Consider the following 14,246-nt stretch of genomic DNA (forward strand, 5'->3'; position numbering starts at 1 on the left):
TTTTTAAAAGTTGTCAGAGAATGGGAGGCTCTTAATTTCAGCAGGGAGCGCGTCCCAGAGCTCAGGGCCAGCAGCGGAGAAGCTAAATCCACTAACAGAAAACCGGCATCAGAAGGATAGCACTTTAAATTCCCAACTCCCCCTTTGAAGAGGTTGCAGCCCGGGCTGTTTTTGAAACCGCCCTCCCTCGGGCAGTTTGCACACATATGAAACGGGGATTTCAGTGGACTTCTCGGAATCATGTCTGCCTTGGAGAGAAATGCGTGACACACAGGCTGCGCGACACCCTACTCTCCCCTGTTTCTTCCAGCAACGGCTCCTGGAACGTTTTCTGAACCGAGCAGGAGTTTCTTTCCGGAACCTCTTCATGGCCGTGGAAGATCACTTTGAGCTGTGCCTGGCCAAGTGCAGGACCTCCTCGCAGGTAAGAGGGGGCCGTCGGTTGAGCGGTGGCGCCTGGTCGTCCGTGAGGCAGGCCCACCCCTGTTGAACCCTGGGCATCATCTTGGGGCTGCCACGACCTGTGAATACGGGCCCTCGCTGGCCTCCCGGCGGGCCTGACCACATGGGTAACATTTCTAGTCGTGTTTGTGTTTTTTAAAAGCTTTCCAACATTTCTACATTGTGTTTAATTGGTTTTATTATGTTACATTTTCTATTACTTCTATTGTTTTACTGTTGTGGGCAACTCTGAGAAGTATTGTACGGGAGGGGCTACAAATTCTTAAATTCTTATTGTACGGGAGGGCTACAAATTCTTAAACAATAGCTATCCAGCCAAGGTGGCAATCTCACATTCATCTTGGACCATAAACACCTTGGCACGTTGGTTAACACAATCACGCTAATGTTGGAAACCGGCATTAAACCTCCGTTTGAATGATTGTGTGAATCAGGCCTCTGGCTTCTCGGGTCTGCCGCACTTGGTCTTTGCGAGCTGAGCAGTGAGAGGCGATGTGTTTTCTGGGAACGTCTGGCATTTCTTGAGCGGTCTTCTTTCTCTCTCCCTCCTCCGTGCAGAGCGTGCAACATGAAAACACCTACCGGGACCCCATTGCAAAATACTGCTACGGGGAATTCCCCCCAGAGCTCCTGCCGGTGTGAAAGCAGCAAGAAGCTGGAGGCGACGCGAGAGAAATGAAGTGGAGATGCTGTCGGGGAAGGAGCGAAATCAGGGTGGTGTGCGTGGATGGCTTAGGGAACTTCTACCGCAGATCTACTCCAAAGATGCCCAGAAAGGCAAGCCCTTGCAGAAATAAAATGCCTTTCCTTCTCCCTGCAAAGCGGGGTAAAAGTGATGGCGATCCTCCGGGCCCTGGAGCCAGTGTTTGGGTGCGTAGGCCTGATCGGCCAGGTCCTGTATTCAAAACATGCACGTAGACATTAAGTGAGTCTCTCCATAGCTTGTGGACCATTTGGACTGACAACCACCGCAGTGAAGATGGATTGCTGCCCCCCCGGAGAATCATGCCTGGCTCCCTGGCTCTGTACCTTTTGCTGCAAACTCTTTCTGTAAATATGAATTATTTATTGGGATCCCGTGGAGGGTTGTCTTGGCGCAGGAGTATGGGCGATCCGTGGAGCTAGCGGCAGGGGGGGCCGTGCTGGGATACAGCCGAGGCGCCTACTTGGTAGAGCAGACAGGGGCAAAGGACGGGGATAGATCCGTGGAAGAACATCTGTTCTGCATAACTCTGGCCTGCCAGCTGTTGGACTGCAGTTCCCATCATCGCTGGCTGCTGTGTCTGGGGGTGATGGGAGGTGTAGTTCAACCGCAGCCAGAGGGCCAAGGTTTCCAAGCCTGAGCTAGGTGGAATCAGGGGTGTGTCTCTATATGAGGCCGTTTCTTAGGTAATGTTTCCTAGCCCATTGATTCATCTTGACTTGCCAGTGGGCTTCCTGCATTAAATCCTCTGATAGAATCGCAGGCTGCATGCCAACAGGTGTCTCCCTCCCCCCCCATTATGGAGACTATGGCTCCCAAAATGAAGCAGAGGTAACACTGCCGGTGGGGGAAAGTGAGGTATAATGCTTAGGATTGTGGGGGCTTGGACCTGGAAGAGACCCTAAACGATCTAGCCCATCAAGGGATCCAGTAGGTAGAAAGCATTTGCTCGCTGCTTGAACTCCAGCACATCTGTGTGACGCCAGCCTGGTGGGGGAGGCAGCGGATGACCCAAGATGCATTGCTGTCCCAGGTGTTGGCAGGTGAGCGATGCCTCTGCGTCTTCAGCGAAACTTTTGATTGGACCCCTGACAGCCTGATCAGGCGAGCTGATGAAATCTCTGTCCGCAGAAGGCTTTCCTCTTGGGGCCGAAGGAGACACAAGTTTAAGGAGGCCGTTAGCTCTGACATATCAGTGGCGTAGGCACCCTTCCCGGGGGCAAATACCCCTGGCCCTCCGGCAAGCAGGACACCTGGCCCCACACAGATCTCCTCCCTAGAGTGCTCATTTCCATTGCCATTTTGGAGAAGGGTAACCTTCAGTGGCGCAGCAGGGGAATGCTTGACTAACGAGCAGAAGGTTGCCGGTTCGAATCCCCACTGGTATGTTTCCCGTATCGGGCAGCAGTGATATTGGGAGATGCTGAAAGGCATCGTCTCATAGTGCGCGGGAGATGGCAATGGGAAACCCCTCCTGTATTCCACCCGAGACAACCACAGGGCTCTGTGGGCGCCAGGAGTCGGAATCGACGAGATGTCACACTTTACCTTTAAGAAACCGCAGGGATCCCTTCCTGAGCTGGGGAAGAGTGCTTTCCCAGCGTCTTCCCATCGCCATATCCCTGTGCAAATGGCCGGCTTCTCTCCCCTGCCTGTGTGCCCGAAAAGACTCTTGTGTGTTCTGCTGGTCTTGTGGTAGCAAGCATGAATTTGCCCCTTTGCTAAGCAGGGCCTGCCCTGATTTGGATTTGGAGGGGAAGCTAGGGGGTACTCTGAGGAAGAGCACCTGCTTGCTTGCATGCAGAAGGTCCCAGGTTTAATCCTGGCAGCGTCTCCTGGTAGGGCTGGGAAAGAGGTGCTGCCAGTCAGTGTAGACAATACTGAGCTCGATGGGCCAAGGGTCTGACTCAGTAAGAGGCAGCTTCCTCTGTGCCTATCCCAGGAGGTCTGGCAGAGGGGTCTCCGCAGTTCGATGCCGAGGCAGTGCCAACTAGCCCATCCACCTCCAGGAGGCAAACTCCCAATGCCTCGGGCTGGATTCTGGCGTAAGCAGGCAGAAGCATTGCTCTCCAGGATATGCAAGTACACAGCAGAAGTCAAAATACACTCCTTCACAAACTGCAATTGGTTGTCTTGTGTAATGGTTGGGGGGGATCTCTTTATTAAGTGACCCTCTTCTCTTTCACTTGATGGTGGTGGGGCAGTGTTCTTCTGAACAAGGCTTTTTCAGGGTTGGGGGTCCCAATCAGTGACACGGGTCCCAGAATGTGATTGTGATCAACAGATCCCTTTGTTGGGGAAATTTGGTTAACACCAGTATTCACAAAGTTGGCCCCCAGCTGTTGCTGGACTACAGCTCCCATCATCCCCTGCCTCGGTGCCCAAAGATGTTGCTGGACTACAACTCCCATCATCCCCGGTCATGGTAACCAGAGGTCTTTGCGGTTGGGGGATGATGAGAGTTGCAGCCCAACAGCAGCCGAGGGCCTAAGTTTAAGACCCCCCCTCTCCTATCCCTTCTGCTAACCCAGGGCTGCACAACTTCAGGATGATGGGAGTCGTAGTCTGCAGTTGTGCAGGTCTGTGCTAATTGTTGGGGTTTTTTTTAAAAAAAAAACCATTGATATCCCACTATTCCTCCCAAAGAGCTACGTACGTGGTTATGCAACTGGCCCGGAGTCTCCCACTGAGATGGCTGAATGGGGATTTGAACTCAGGGCTTCCCGGTCGTGGTCCAACACTTTAACCCACAGCACACTAAGGCTGTTCTCGCGAGCAGCCTGACAGCCCAGCCAGGGTTAGGCCTAACTCCCCCACTTTTGACCCAGCCTTTAGCCAGGGTTAAGGGTGCCAGCTGGGATCGCGTGATTGCCCGCTGGATTGGGGATTCCCGGAGGGGAGAATGGTCCCAGCCTGCAGAGAGCCACTGAAGTGCGTGACCAAGCCGTGTGGCCAGGAGGTGGCCAGGCGACTGGGGGGAGAAGGTCACGTCAGGTTAGCCTCCCCCCAACCCACCACCCGCCCTGCCTCCGGGTGTGTGAATAGCCTTGCGGAATCTCGATCTCTAGTTTCATTCTCTGCCGTTTGTTCCTGCCTTGTTTTAAAAACAAGTTAGCTTGGTTTTAAGCTAAATTGTGCTCAAAGTCTATAAAAGTTTCCTCCTAATGGGCAACTTTATTCAGTTTGGGGAGTAGGGATTCTCCTTACAGAGTAGCGACCACTTCCAAAGTACCCCCCAAATGAACTTTCATGGGACAAGCCTGCAGACCATTCTCTCTGGGAAATGGGAGTAGCTGATTGCATGCCCAACCCATGAAACAAGCTGGATCTTCCATCTTTCCATACACACACAAACACCCATCCATTGACTGGGGAAGCCACCCGATGAAGCATGGACAGTGCTGATGTGAACTTACGTCTCTGGGCAGCTGAGTGAGAAATCAGACTCGGTTCTCACGTGGACTGAGTGAGAAATCAGTCTCCTGCTGCAAAGATCTCAGTTTCTTGGCATGATCTTCGGTGGGGAGCCTGCTGAACAGGTGTGGCAAAGAAGAGGGTTCCTGGGGCCCTACATCTGTGAAGCCTGATCAGAAGCGAGTGGTTTCCCTATGGGCATGCAGACCCCGCAAACGAGCACGGCGCCATGTGCATCTCAACAGTGCATATAGCCACGTTTCTACAAAGCTCTGTGTGCACGATGAAGATGTGTGATCCATGGTGAAGAAACAGAACTTTTTTTCTCATAATTTAGGGGGTGGGATCTAATTAAATCGATTGGCAGGAGGTGCCCAAAAAACTGAAGAATGCATTTCTTCACTGCGTGCATTGTTAGCCTGTGGAACGTACTGCCACTGGCTAAAATGGGTTGTTGTTTTTTTAAAAAGTGATTAGACAAACTCATGTAGCAGAAGAGGCTTATCAATCATGATAGCATAGGTGAGAGAGCTGCATAATTCCGAGGCAGTACGTTAGAATGGGCCTTGACAAATTTCGTTGGGATCTAGGAGATAACCCCAAGTTTTAGGAGCTGGACAGTGGCTGCTTGCCAAAATTGGTGTCTCCTTTCTCCCTTGGTGCTTCTAGTCGACAAGTTGTAGCAGAAGAGAGACCAGGCATTTTTTCCACCTCCATTGATCTTACTCAGGAAAACTGAGTTTTCCTTTCAAGCCTTTCTCCCCTCTTCTGCTGCCCTCTAGCGGCCAGTTGCTGCAACTCTCTCCCCGGTGGTGGCATTCAAAGAAAAAGTCAGCTCTTTAAGGGCTTATGGGGAACTGTCACTCAAGGGTTCGTCCATTTCGCCAGGCTTGGGTTGCTTTTGAGTGGGAGATATTACTCTCTGCAATCCAGAGGGCTTGCAGAGAAGCTCCTTCACGGAAAGGGATGGGGAGCAAAGGACTCCGAACAAAAAGCAGGACCGGGAGGACAAAAATTATGTTAAGGAGGTAAATTCTGGCTTGCCTATTAGCATCCCCCCCTCCCCAAAGAAGCTGATAACTCTCTTCCTCTGTATTTCACGTTAACACCCAGATCCTAAAGAACAGACTCCTAGCAACTCCTACTGTTCAGTGGGTTTGTCCAACAAGCAGCTGGGTTTAGGACGGACTGACTCATGAATCCACAGATTCCGGACAAGTATTGATACGAAGGCACCTTCAGTGGGCTGGGTGGATCTGAGTTCAAATCCCCGTGCGGCCATGAAACTCACTGGATTGCTCTGGGCTTCTCTCTCGACCTAACCTACCTCACAGAGTTGTTGTGGGGATGAGCCTAACCACCCACATCACACGGGGCTCCTTGGAGCAAGAGCAAGATATACATGTAAAAATAAATAAATTGGTTCATTGCATCCCTTTGGGGAGGGGGGAGTCTTTCATGAGAAATGGGAGTAAGTGGGCCTCCATTTCCTTGCCTACCCCAGTCCTCTGGGTTCTTCCATGTTTCTGCAGTTGATTTTCACCTCCTGAACATAGGAAGCTGCCATATACTGAGTGAGACCATTGGTCTAGCTAGCTCAGTATTGTCAACACAGGCCGGCAGTGGCTTCTCCAAGGTCGCAGGCAGGAATCTCATCTCTATCTAGAGATTTTTATACAAGGTGGTATATAAATGAATAAATTAAATAAAACACCTTGGAGAAGCCAGGGAGGGAACTTGAAACTTTCTGCTCTTCCCAAAGCGGCTCCATCCCCTAAGGGGAATCTCTTCCAGTGCTCACACATCAAGTCTCCCATTCATAAGCAACCAGGACAGACCCTGCTTAGCTAGGGGGACAAGTCATGCTTGCTGCCACAAGACCAGCTCTGGTCTTTCAGGCACTTTCAAAACCATTTCTCTAGTATATCTAATGACAAAACCAGTAACTTTTACTCCTAAGTCAGAAGTAACTCAGGGTGACCTGTGTAGCACTATTGATTAATTTGATTGGGATGTCCACCGGTGACGTTAGTCATGACTGACTGAGGTCTTGCTAATTTCAGTGGTACTTTGCCATGACTAACTTTGTCGGGATGTTGCCTGTATCCTTTTATCTTGTCTATAATTTAAATTCACTCGGGGCTCATGCCATGCGGGAGAAGTACTGCATAAACATAGTCTGTTATAAGATTAATTAAATTAAAAAAGCCCTTTTTTATTTAATGAGAAGTGCCAGATGTCAGTACATAATAAAATCTTTGTCATTTAGAGGAGACACTCATTTTTCAATCACCCACGTCTGTAAGACACTTCATTTGGGGAAAAATAATCCTTTCCATACTAGGATGCTTGTGTTTATATCTGGATTTCTGGCTGTGTTTTTCTCTTCTATCCTTTTTTAAAGCCTCCTCTTAAAAGTGCATTAAAAAAACCCCCAACCATTAGAAAATATCACATTGATGCAACACCAAATTACAAAATTGTTATCAAAAGAATACGAAAGGAAGTGCAGATTTTAAATAATTTTCTAACGTTAATAATTGTGATTGGTAAAGTGCATTTTTAAACTCGGCTTTGTTCTCTTTGTGCCCAGGGAATGCCAGAGCCCGGTTGAGTGAGCACCGCCATCAATCAAAATGCCGCCACTTAGCTGGCAGAAGTGATTTCATTAATGCGCTGTGCAAACACCCTCACCCCCCACCTGACTGCTAATCATCCTCTATCAGCGGGAGGAAAAGATGCAGGCTGGTCTGCTTACAGCTACCCAGGAGCAACCAGTGCTGACCGTGGTTAATTGCCATGATGAGGCAGACAGGCCTGTCGCTCACTTTTAATCTGTGCGGTCCCCGCAAACCGAGAGGCGCAGGTGCTTTCACTGCATCGCGGCAAAGATGATCTCGTGTTGGGCTGAGATCATTTGTCTTGCGGAACTGACAGCATCTCACCACCTACGTAGGCCCGTAAGCCAGGGGGACAAGGTGGAGTGGATCCATTCGGGTACTTCATCGTCGGACGGAGCTGCATGTAGCTATGCCCGGCCGCTGGGCGGATCTGAATAAAGCAGCTAAATGTGGTTTGAGAGAACATCTGAGAGGAGGTCTGAGAGGAGACGTGCTAATGAAATATCACATCAGCCAAGGCCCTACCGCAGGGATTCTTGACTCCGAGTTGCCAGGCATTGGGCTACGACTCTGGTCTTGTGGTCAGGTAAAGTGTGCCGTCGATTCGGTGTCGACTCGTGGCGGCCACAGAGCCCTGTGGTTGTCTTTGGTCGAATACAGGAAGGCCTTGGAAGAGGTTGTCTTTGGTAGAATACAGGAGGGGCTGACCATTGCCTCCTCCCTCACAGTGTGAGATGATGCCTTTCAGCATCTTCCTATATCGCTGCTGCCCGATAGAGGTGTCTCCCACAGTCTGGGGAACACACCAGCAGGGATTCGAACTGGCAACCTTTGGCTTCATAGTCAGGTCATTTCCCCACTGCACCATTAGGTGGCTGGCCTTGTGGTAGCGAGCATGCATTGTCCCCTTTGCTAAGCAGGGCCTGCCTTGGTTTGCATTTGTATGGAAGGCTACATACAAGTGTTGTGAGATATTCCCCTCTTTGGGGTTGGGGCCATAGTTCAGAAGGTCCCACGTTCACTCCCTGTCACATTACGGGAGAGACTCCTGCCTGCAGACTTGGAGAGCTGTTGCCAGTCAGTGTAGAGAATGCTGAGCTAGATGGACCGAGGGTCTGACTCAATATACGGCAGCTTCAGAACATAGGAAGCTGTCTTCTACTGAGTCAGACCCTTGGTCCAGCTAGCTCAGTATTGTCTACCCAGGCTGGCAGCGGCTTCTCCAAGGTTGCAGGCAGGATTCCCTCTCTCAGTCCTATCTCGGAGATGCTGACAGGGAGGGAACTTGGAACCTTCTGCAGCCAAGCAGATGCCCTAGGGCAGGGATTCTCAACACTGGGTCCCCAGATGTTATTGGACTTCAACTCCCATAATCCCCAGCCAAAAGGCACTAGGCCTGGGGATTATGGGAACTGAAGCCCAATAACATCTGGAGACCCAACGCTGAGAATCTCTGCTCTAGGGAATGTACTAAAATGAATGACAGGAGATGCCCACTGCAAAGCCCTGGTTCCTTCCAAAGGGCCATGGAATGCATTGAATTTCTGAATGGCGAATGGGTAGGGATGATGGGAGTTGTAGTCCATCATCATCTGGCAACCCAAGGCTGGGAACGTGGATAAAGACATGGCCTTCCTGGAACGGTTCCCCTTGGAAATGCAACTGGGGTATTGCACGTTCAAATACTCCTCCCTCTAAAAGACAGCCTAGACACAGAAAGCTAGTCATTCCTGTCTGCCTCAGCTGCTACAGTTCATGCCACTCCAAACAGACCCAATAAAGGGGGATGGCCTGATGCTCAGCACAAAATGCTGCGTGCACCCAGGAAAGTGTCACATTCTCCAGAAGCAAGCGAGAGCCCTCAGACGGAAAGAGTCAGCTACAAATGGCTCGCGCACAGCTGCAACAACAGCCTGAAGTTCATGCGCAGGCCACCAGAGGAACAGGCTGGCGGAAATGTTTCCAGCTCCCACCAGTATTCCTGCTTCTAATCAAAATTCTGGAGGTGGGGGCCGGAGAACCCATGCCAGGATATCAGGTTACAGACAGGTTTGGGGTGTGTGTGTGTTCCCATAAGTGTTGCAGCATTTCATCAATTATTTATTAGGCTAATAACTCAGACACTTTGTCATGGGCTGAAAAGATACCTTACAGTTGGTCGGCAGATTTTTTTAATTTTTACCAACTATTTTTCATACTCACAAAGATGGTGAGCGTCATTCAGAAGAGGCATTTGTCTTGTGAGCTTTTATAGGCCCTACCTTCCAGGCTCCATCTGTGCCTTTCTTTCTTTCTTTCTTTCTTTCTTTCTTTCTTTCTTTCTTTCTTTCTTTCTTTCTTTCTTTCTTTCTTTCTTTCTTTCTTTCTTTCTTTCTTTCTTCCCTTCCCTTCCCTTCCCTTCCCTTCCCTTCCCTTCCCTTCCCTTCCCTTCCCTTCCCTTCCCTTCCCTTCCCTTCCCTTCCCTTCCCTTCCCTTCCCTTCCCTTCTCTTCTCTTCTCTTCTCTTCTCTTCTCTTCTCTTCTCTTCTCTTCTCTTTCGGTCAGGCGTTTGCCCAATTTATTGCCGACTGCCACGGTCTTTCCTGCTGGCTTTGGATTATAGACTGTATTTTTGTAACGTGTTTTTAATGTTGATATCTTTAAGCCCGGGTTTCCGAGCCTCATCCCCAGAAGTTGGGTCCCTCCAAGAGATAAAGAGGATTGCCCCACTTCTGTTTTTGGCACGTCTCATAATGACGACGCTGATGCTACTCATAACTTTCTGCAAGAGAAGACAAATTTACAGAATCTAAGAAGAAGAGAAGTTTCTTCTAGCCATTTAAAACACACACACACAACCTTCCAAATGTAAACCAGGGCAGGCCCTGCTTAGCAAAGGAAACAATTCTTCCATTTAGCAAGCTTAACCAGAAATATTCACTTTATCAGCAAGGAAATAAGTACGTCTCGGCTTGGCCGTCATCCATAGCAACCATACTAAAATAAATCCAGATATGGTACTTGCATAAATCCCATCATATACACATTTGTTTGACCTATAGGTCAGACAAAAAAACCAAAAACCCAAACCCGAGATTTTGTAAACAGGATACAGGGTGTGAAAATCTATAGTCGTTGCTCATTAAATTGTCCACCATATGTGCCGAGAACAGCAAAAAAAGAACATTTGGTGACGTGAGCTGCAAAAAACCTTTGGAGTGCATACTTTGCTGCCAAGGAAATAAACCTCCTTTTAAAGTTCTGTTTGGGGCACGATTGCTGCGGAGCTCCAGACATTCCATTTCTTGTTGGTTGGGTCAAAAATAAAGCGGGGGGCAGTCGGGTCAATAATACCTGGGGATCCCTGTTAGAGGGTCCCCAGGTCCCCACCATGGCTGCCGTTGCCACTCACCTGACGTTCACATACCACTGATGCTCCACCCAGCCGCCCGTCCAGCTTGGCTGTGCTAGGCCGGACTGTGTAGCGACCTCATGCTGTAACTGGACGTGTCATGGCTGACTGGCAGCAGAGGTGCAGGTGACCAGATGGCCAGTGGGTCGTGGTGTGCAAAAAACCAGTGCTCTTGAAGCCGATGGTGGTGGGGGGATAGCTTTAAGCATGGAGGGAAGGATGTACTTACACGCCCTGCCACCGCCACCACACTCTCCCCTCCGGTGCTCTGTGTAAAAATAGTCCGACAGGGTGCCAGGGTAACTCCTTGCCACCCCATTGATCCTCCACCTGGAAGGGGCCAGAAGTGCCTGACGCGCTGCACACATTGCGGGTGGGCAGGCATGCGCAAAAAGCGTGCCACAGTTGTGCCCACCGTGAGTCAAAATGTTGGTGTTGGGGGAGCAGCACTTCTTTATATCCATATCTGCCTTGTCTAGGATTGGGACCACCCGGGCAAAACTGGTGCGTTTTCTCTTCACTGCTGCAAAGCTCCCGTTTTGTGATTCTGGTCCCATTTCGGGCTGGTTACCTTCACATCATTACCTGCTTTTGCATGCTACGAGAAGGAAGGAAGGAAGCAAGCAAGCAAGCAGTAAAGACATTTGGGACTCCAGAGTTAAGTTATAAGCTGCCACAAAACAGACGGTGGTTATTATCAGGCCTGCAGAGTGGGGTTTCTGCCTTGAGAGCTGAGCTCCTTTTTCGTCTCCTGACGCAAAAAAGAGTTAATGATGAGTATATTGACCCCCTACCCGCAATGCATCTATTGATTTTACTTTTGTGCAAACATCACTATGGTTCTTGTTATGTTTTAACTTTGTTTTAATCTGTGTCGTTTTATTGTAAACCGCCCAGAGGTGTGAGTTTGGGACAGTAGACAAATATGCTACATAGATAAGCAAAGTTAACAAGTATGGACCCACAAGAAAATGTTTGCAGTATATCCCGTGTGTCTGTGTGTGTGTGTGGCAGGGGGAGGTGAATGTTGTGAATATATTACGACTTGGTGTGTGTGCGCGTATGTACAATGAGTCAGTATGCAACTCTCCCCTATATTGCTAAGGAGAGTTCACAAATGCATTATGTTATTGCGGGGGGGAGGGGTTGATTCGCCACATCAGGAGCTTAGATGTGTCATACCCTTTCCCCTCAGAAACATAATGAAATGGCTGGTGAGAAAACTAAAGAGTTTTAGACACCTTTTCCCCTCAGAAGAGCTTGGAAAAGAATATTCGCCAGTGCATTTAATAAAATAGACAGAATAATTCTCTGAAATATTCTCTTTGATTGTAATCTATGCATTGTTGAATATTCGTTTCCAAATCTTGAGGAAGTGTTCTTCAAGCTGAGAAATGTCCCACTCTTTTTGTTCATGCCCTCTTTCGCCCTTTCCTCACCACCAAATTCCATTAGCTCCGCCCACCTGATTGTCTGTTAAGTGCTTTCTGAGTCAGCAAACATTCTGTGCCATTTAGTCACATTGGGCCAGCTTGAGGTTTATTTTGATCCCCTTTGGCTTTTTTCTTCAGAATTTTTGTAAAACCAGTTGCTGTAGGTTACCTCGAGTCTGCCACTACCTCCCTTCCGCCTGCAGATGCTCATGCGTCTATAGGGATCACAACATTTCCAACTCAAGATGAGGTGAATGGAATTGTGCCAGCCAAAGCTTTGCAGAAAAAGGTGGGAGGAATGTTCCAGGAGTCAGGGAGATGGCATCTTTACAACGGTTAACGCTAAATGATGGGAGAAACTCTCTGCAATCCTCTCTTGGAATAGTGCACCATAAGCTGTTTGGAAAGAAGGTTCCTCAAAAGGCCAAAGGGAAGGACAAAATCTGCAGAATATTAAGCAGCACACGAGGACAGGTCTGGCTGCCAGCCAAGCTGTCGTTCTTGCTTACGAGCCTCTTCACTGATACAGTGAAGTGGAGATCGGAAATCTAGAGGCACCCTGTGGGATTCCAGCTGTGTGCATCTGCCTGTTCTGCAAAACTGAAATACAGCTAAAGCTACAGGAGTGAGCTCTCCCATCCTGGTCTATCAAGTGCTGAAGGGTATGTACAGGCAGGATACCATATCTGCCGGGAACAGAAAAGACAGGTGCAGCATACCAGGGTGGGGGGGAAGAACATTATCAAGACCTGGAAAACTATTTGACCTTGATTCGTCATTAGGCACAAAGCGAAACTGGATAGAAAAATGATATGGCTTTTGCATGACTTGGATTTTTGGACTGCACCAATGTCCTTTTGGGAACTGCCATTTTGTGTCTGGTTGCAGATGAAGGAAAATCCCGTGGAGTTGCAGTCCAATGACTTCTGGGAATCCAGTAACCTTATTGCAATGAAGGGGGAAAGGGGAGGGGGCAAAAAAACCTTCTGGGAATCAACACTTGAGAATCCCTGCCTTATAGAATATTTGCATGCAGAAGGTCTCAGGTTCGTTCCCTGGCAGCATCTCCAGGTAGGGCTGAGAAAGACCCGTGTCTGAAACCCTGCTACCAATCAGCGCAGACAGTACTGCAGTGGAGGAGAGCTGGTCTTGTGGTAGCCAGCATGACTTGTCCCCTTAGCTAAGCAGGGTCCACCCTGGTTGCATATGAATGGGAGACCAGAAGTGTGAGCACTGGAAGAGATTCCCCTCAGGGGATGAAGCCGCTCTGGGAAGAGCAGAAGGTCCCAAGTTCCCTCCCTGGCAGCATCTCCAAGATAGGGCTGAGAGAGACTCCTGCCTGCAACCCTGGAGAAGCCACTGCCAGTCTGTGAAGACAATACTGAGCTAGATAGACCAATTGTCTGTCTCAGTAGATGGCAGCTTCCTATGTTACAACACCTGGGGCCTTTTAGTTTAGAAAGAAGATGACTGCGGGGAGACATGATAGAGATCTATAAAATCATGCATGGAGTGGAGAAAGTGGATAGAGAGAAATTCTTCTCCCTCTCCCATAGCACTAGAACCTGGGGTCACCCCATGAAATTGATTGCCAAGAAATCCAGGACCAACAAACGGAAGTACTTTTTCACACCACGCATAATCCACTTGTGGAATTCTCTACCACAGGATGTGGTGACAGCCAACAACCTGGATGGCTTTAAGAGGGGTTTGGGTCACTTCATGGTCTATCAACGGCTACTAGTCGGAGGGCTATAGGCCACCTCCAGCCTCAAAGGCAGGATGCCTCTGAATACCAGTTGTAGGGGAGTCACAGCAGGAGAGAGGGCATGCCCTCAACTCCTGCATCTGGTGGGCCACTGTGCGAAACAGGACACTGGACTAGATGGGCTTCCTTGGGCCCGATCCATCCGGGCTGTTCTTATGTTCCTATATGGTTGGTTAAGGTGGGTCCGTTTGCTGGGGTGCAGTTACCTCTCCCAGCCAGCAGATGTCACTGTTGGATGTTGCTTCCAGGCTGTCTGTGAGAAATTTCCAGAGAGGGGCAGACCAAAGGATGAAAAGAACAATTTGTTCCCAAGCATGTGCTCTGTAACGGGGTCATCTATAAATTCTGGGATTTCCTGTTTTCCGAACAGCCAGCCTCGGACAGCAACCGTGGGATCGCGCGGCAGCTCGCACGATCAAACACCCATCCTCAGCCACTGGCGGAGTTTCTTGTGG

At 49.4% G+C, this 14,246-nt stretch overlaps 1 protein-coding gene across 2 annotated transcripts in view; it reads left to right on the forward strand.

The window, feature by feature from the left end:
• The window catches only part of SPRING1 (SREBF pathway regulator in golgi 1), a 9,745-nt gene extending 2,093 nt beyond the window's left edge, over positions 1-7,652 (forward strand). Inside the window, exons 4-6 of one of the 2 annotated variants that reach the window (XR_008312488.1) lie at positions 311-424; positions 1,021-1,512; positions 7,173-7,652. Coding sequence is in view for 1 of the 2 variants with exons in the window: in XM_053279841.1 (XP_053135816.1) it covers positions 311-424; positions 1,021-1,104 (198 nt within the window). In the remaining variant the exon portion in view is untranslated. Of the gene's footprint in view, positions 1-310; positions 425-1,020; positions 1,537-7,172 lie in introns of those variants that run through there. The other variant, XM_053279841.1, reaches the window with a different exon arrangement.
• The last annotated feature ends 6,594 nt before the right edge of the window (positions 7,653-14,246 follow it).

Source organism: Hemicordylus capensis, chromosome 15 (assembly GCF_027244095.1).
Source record: "Hemicordylus capensis ecotype Gifberg chromosome 15, rHemCap1.1.pri, whole genome shotgun sequence".
Classification (NCBI taxonomy): Eukaryota; Metazoa; Chordata; class Lepidosauria; order Squamata; family Cordylidae; genus Hemicordylus; species Hemicordylus capensis.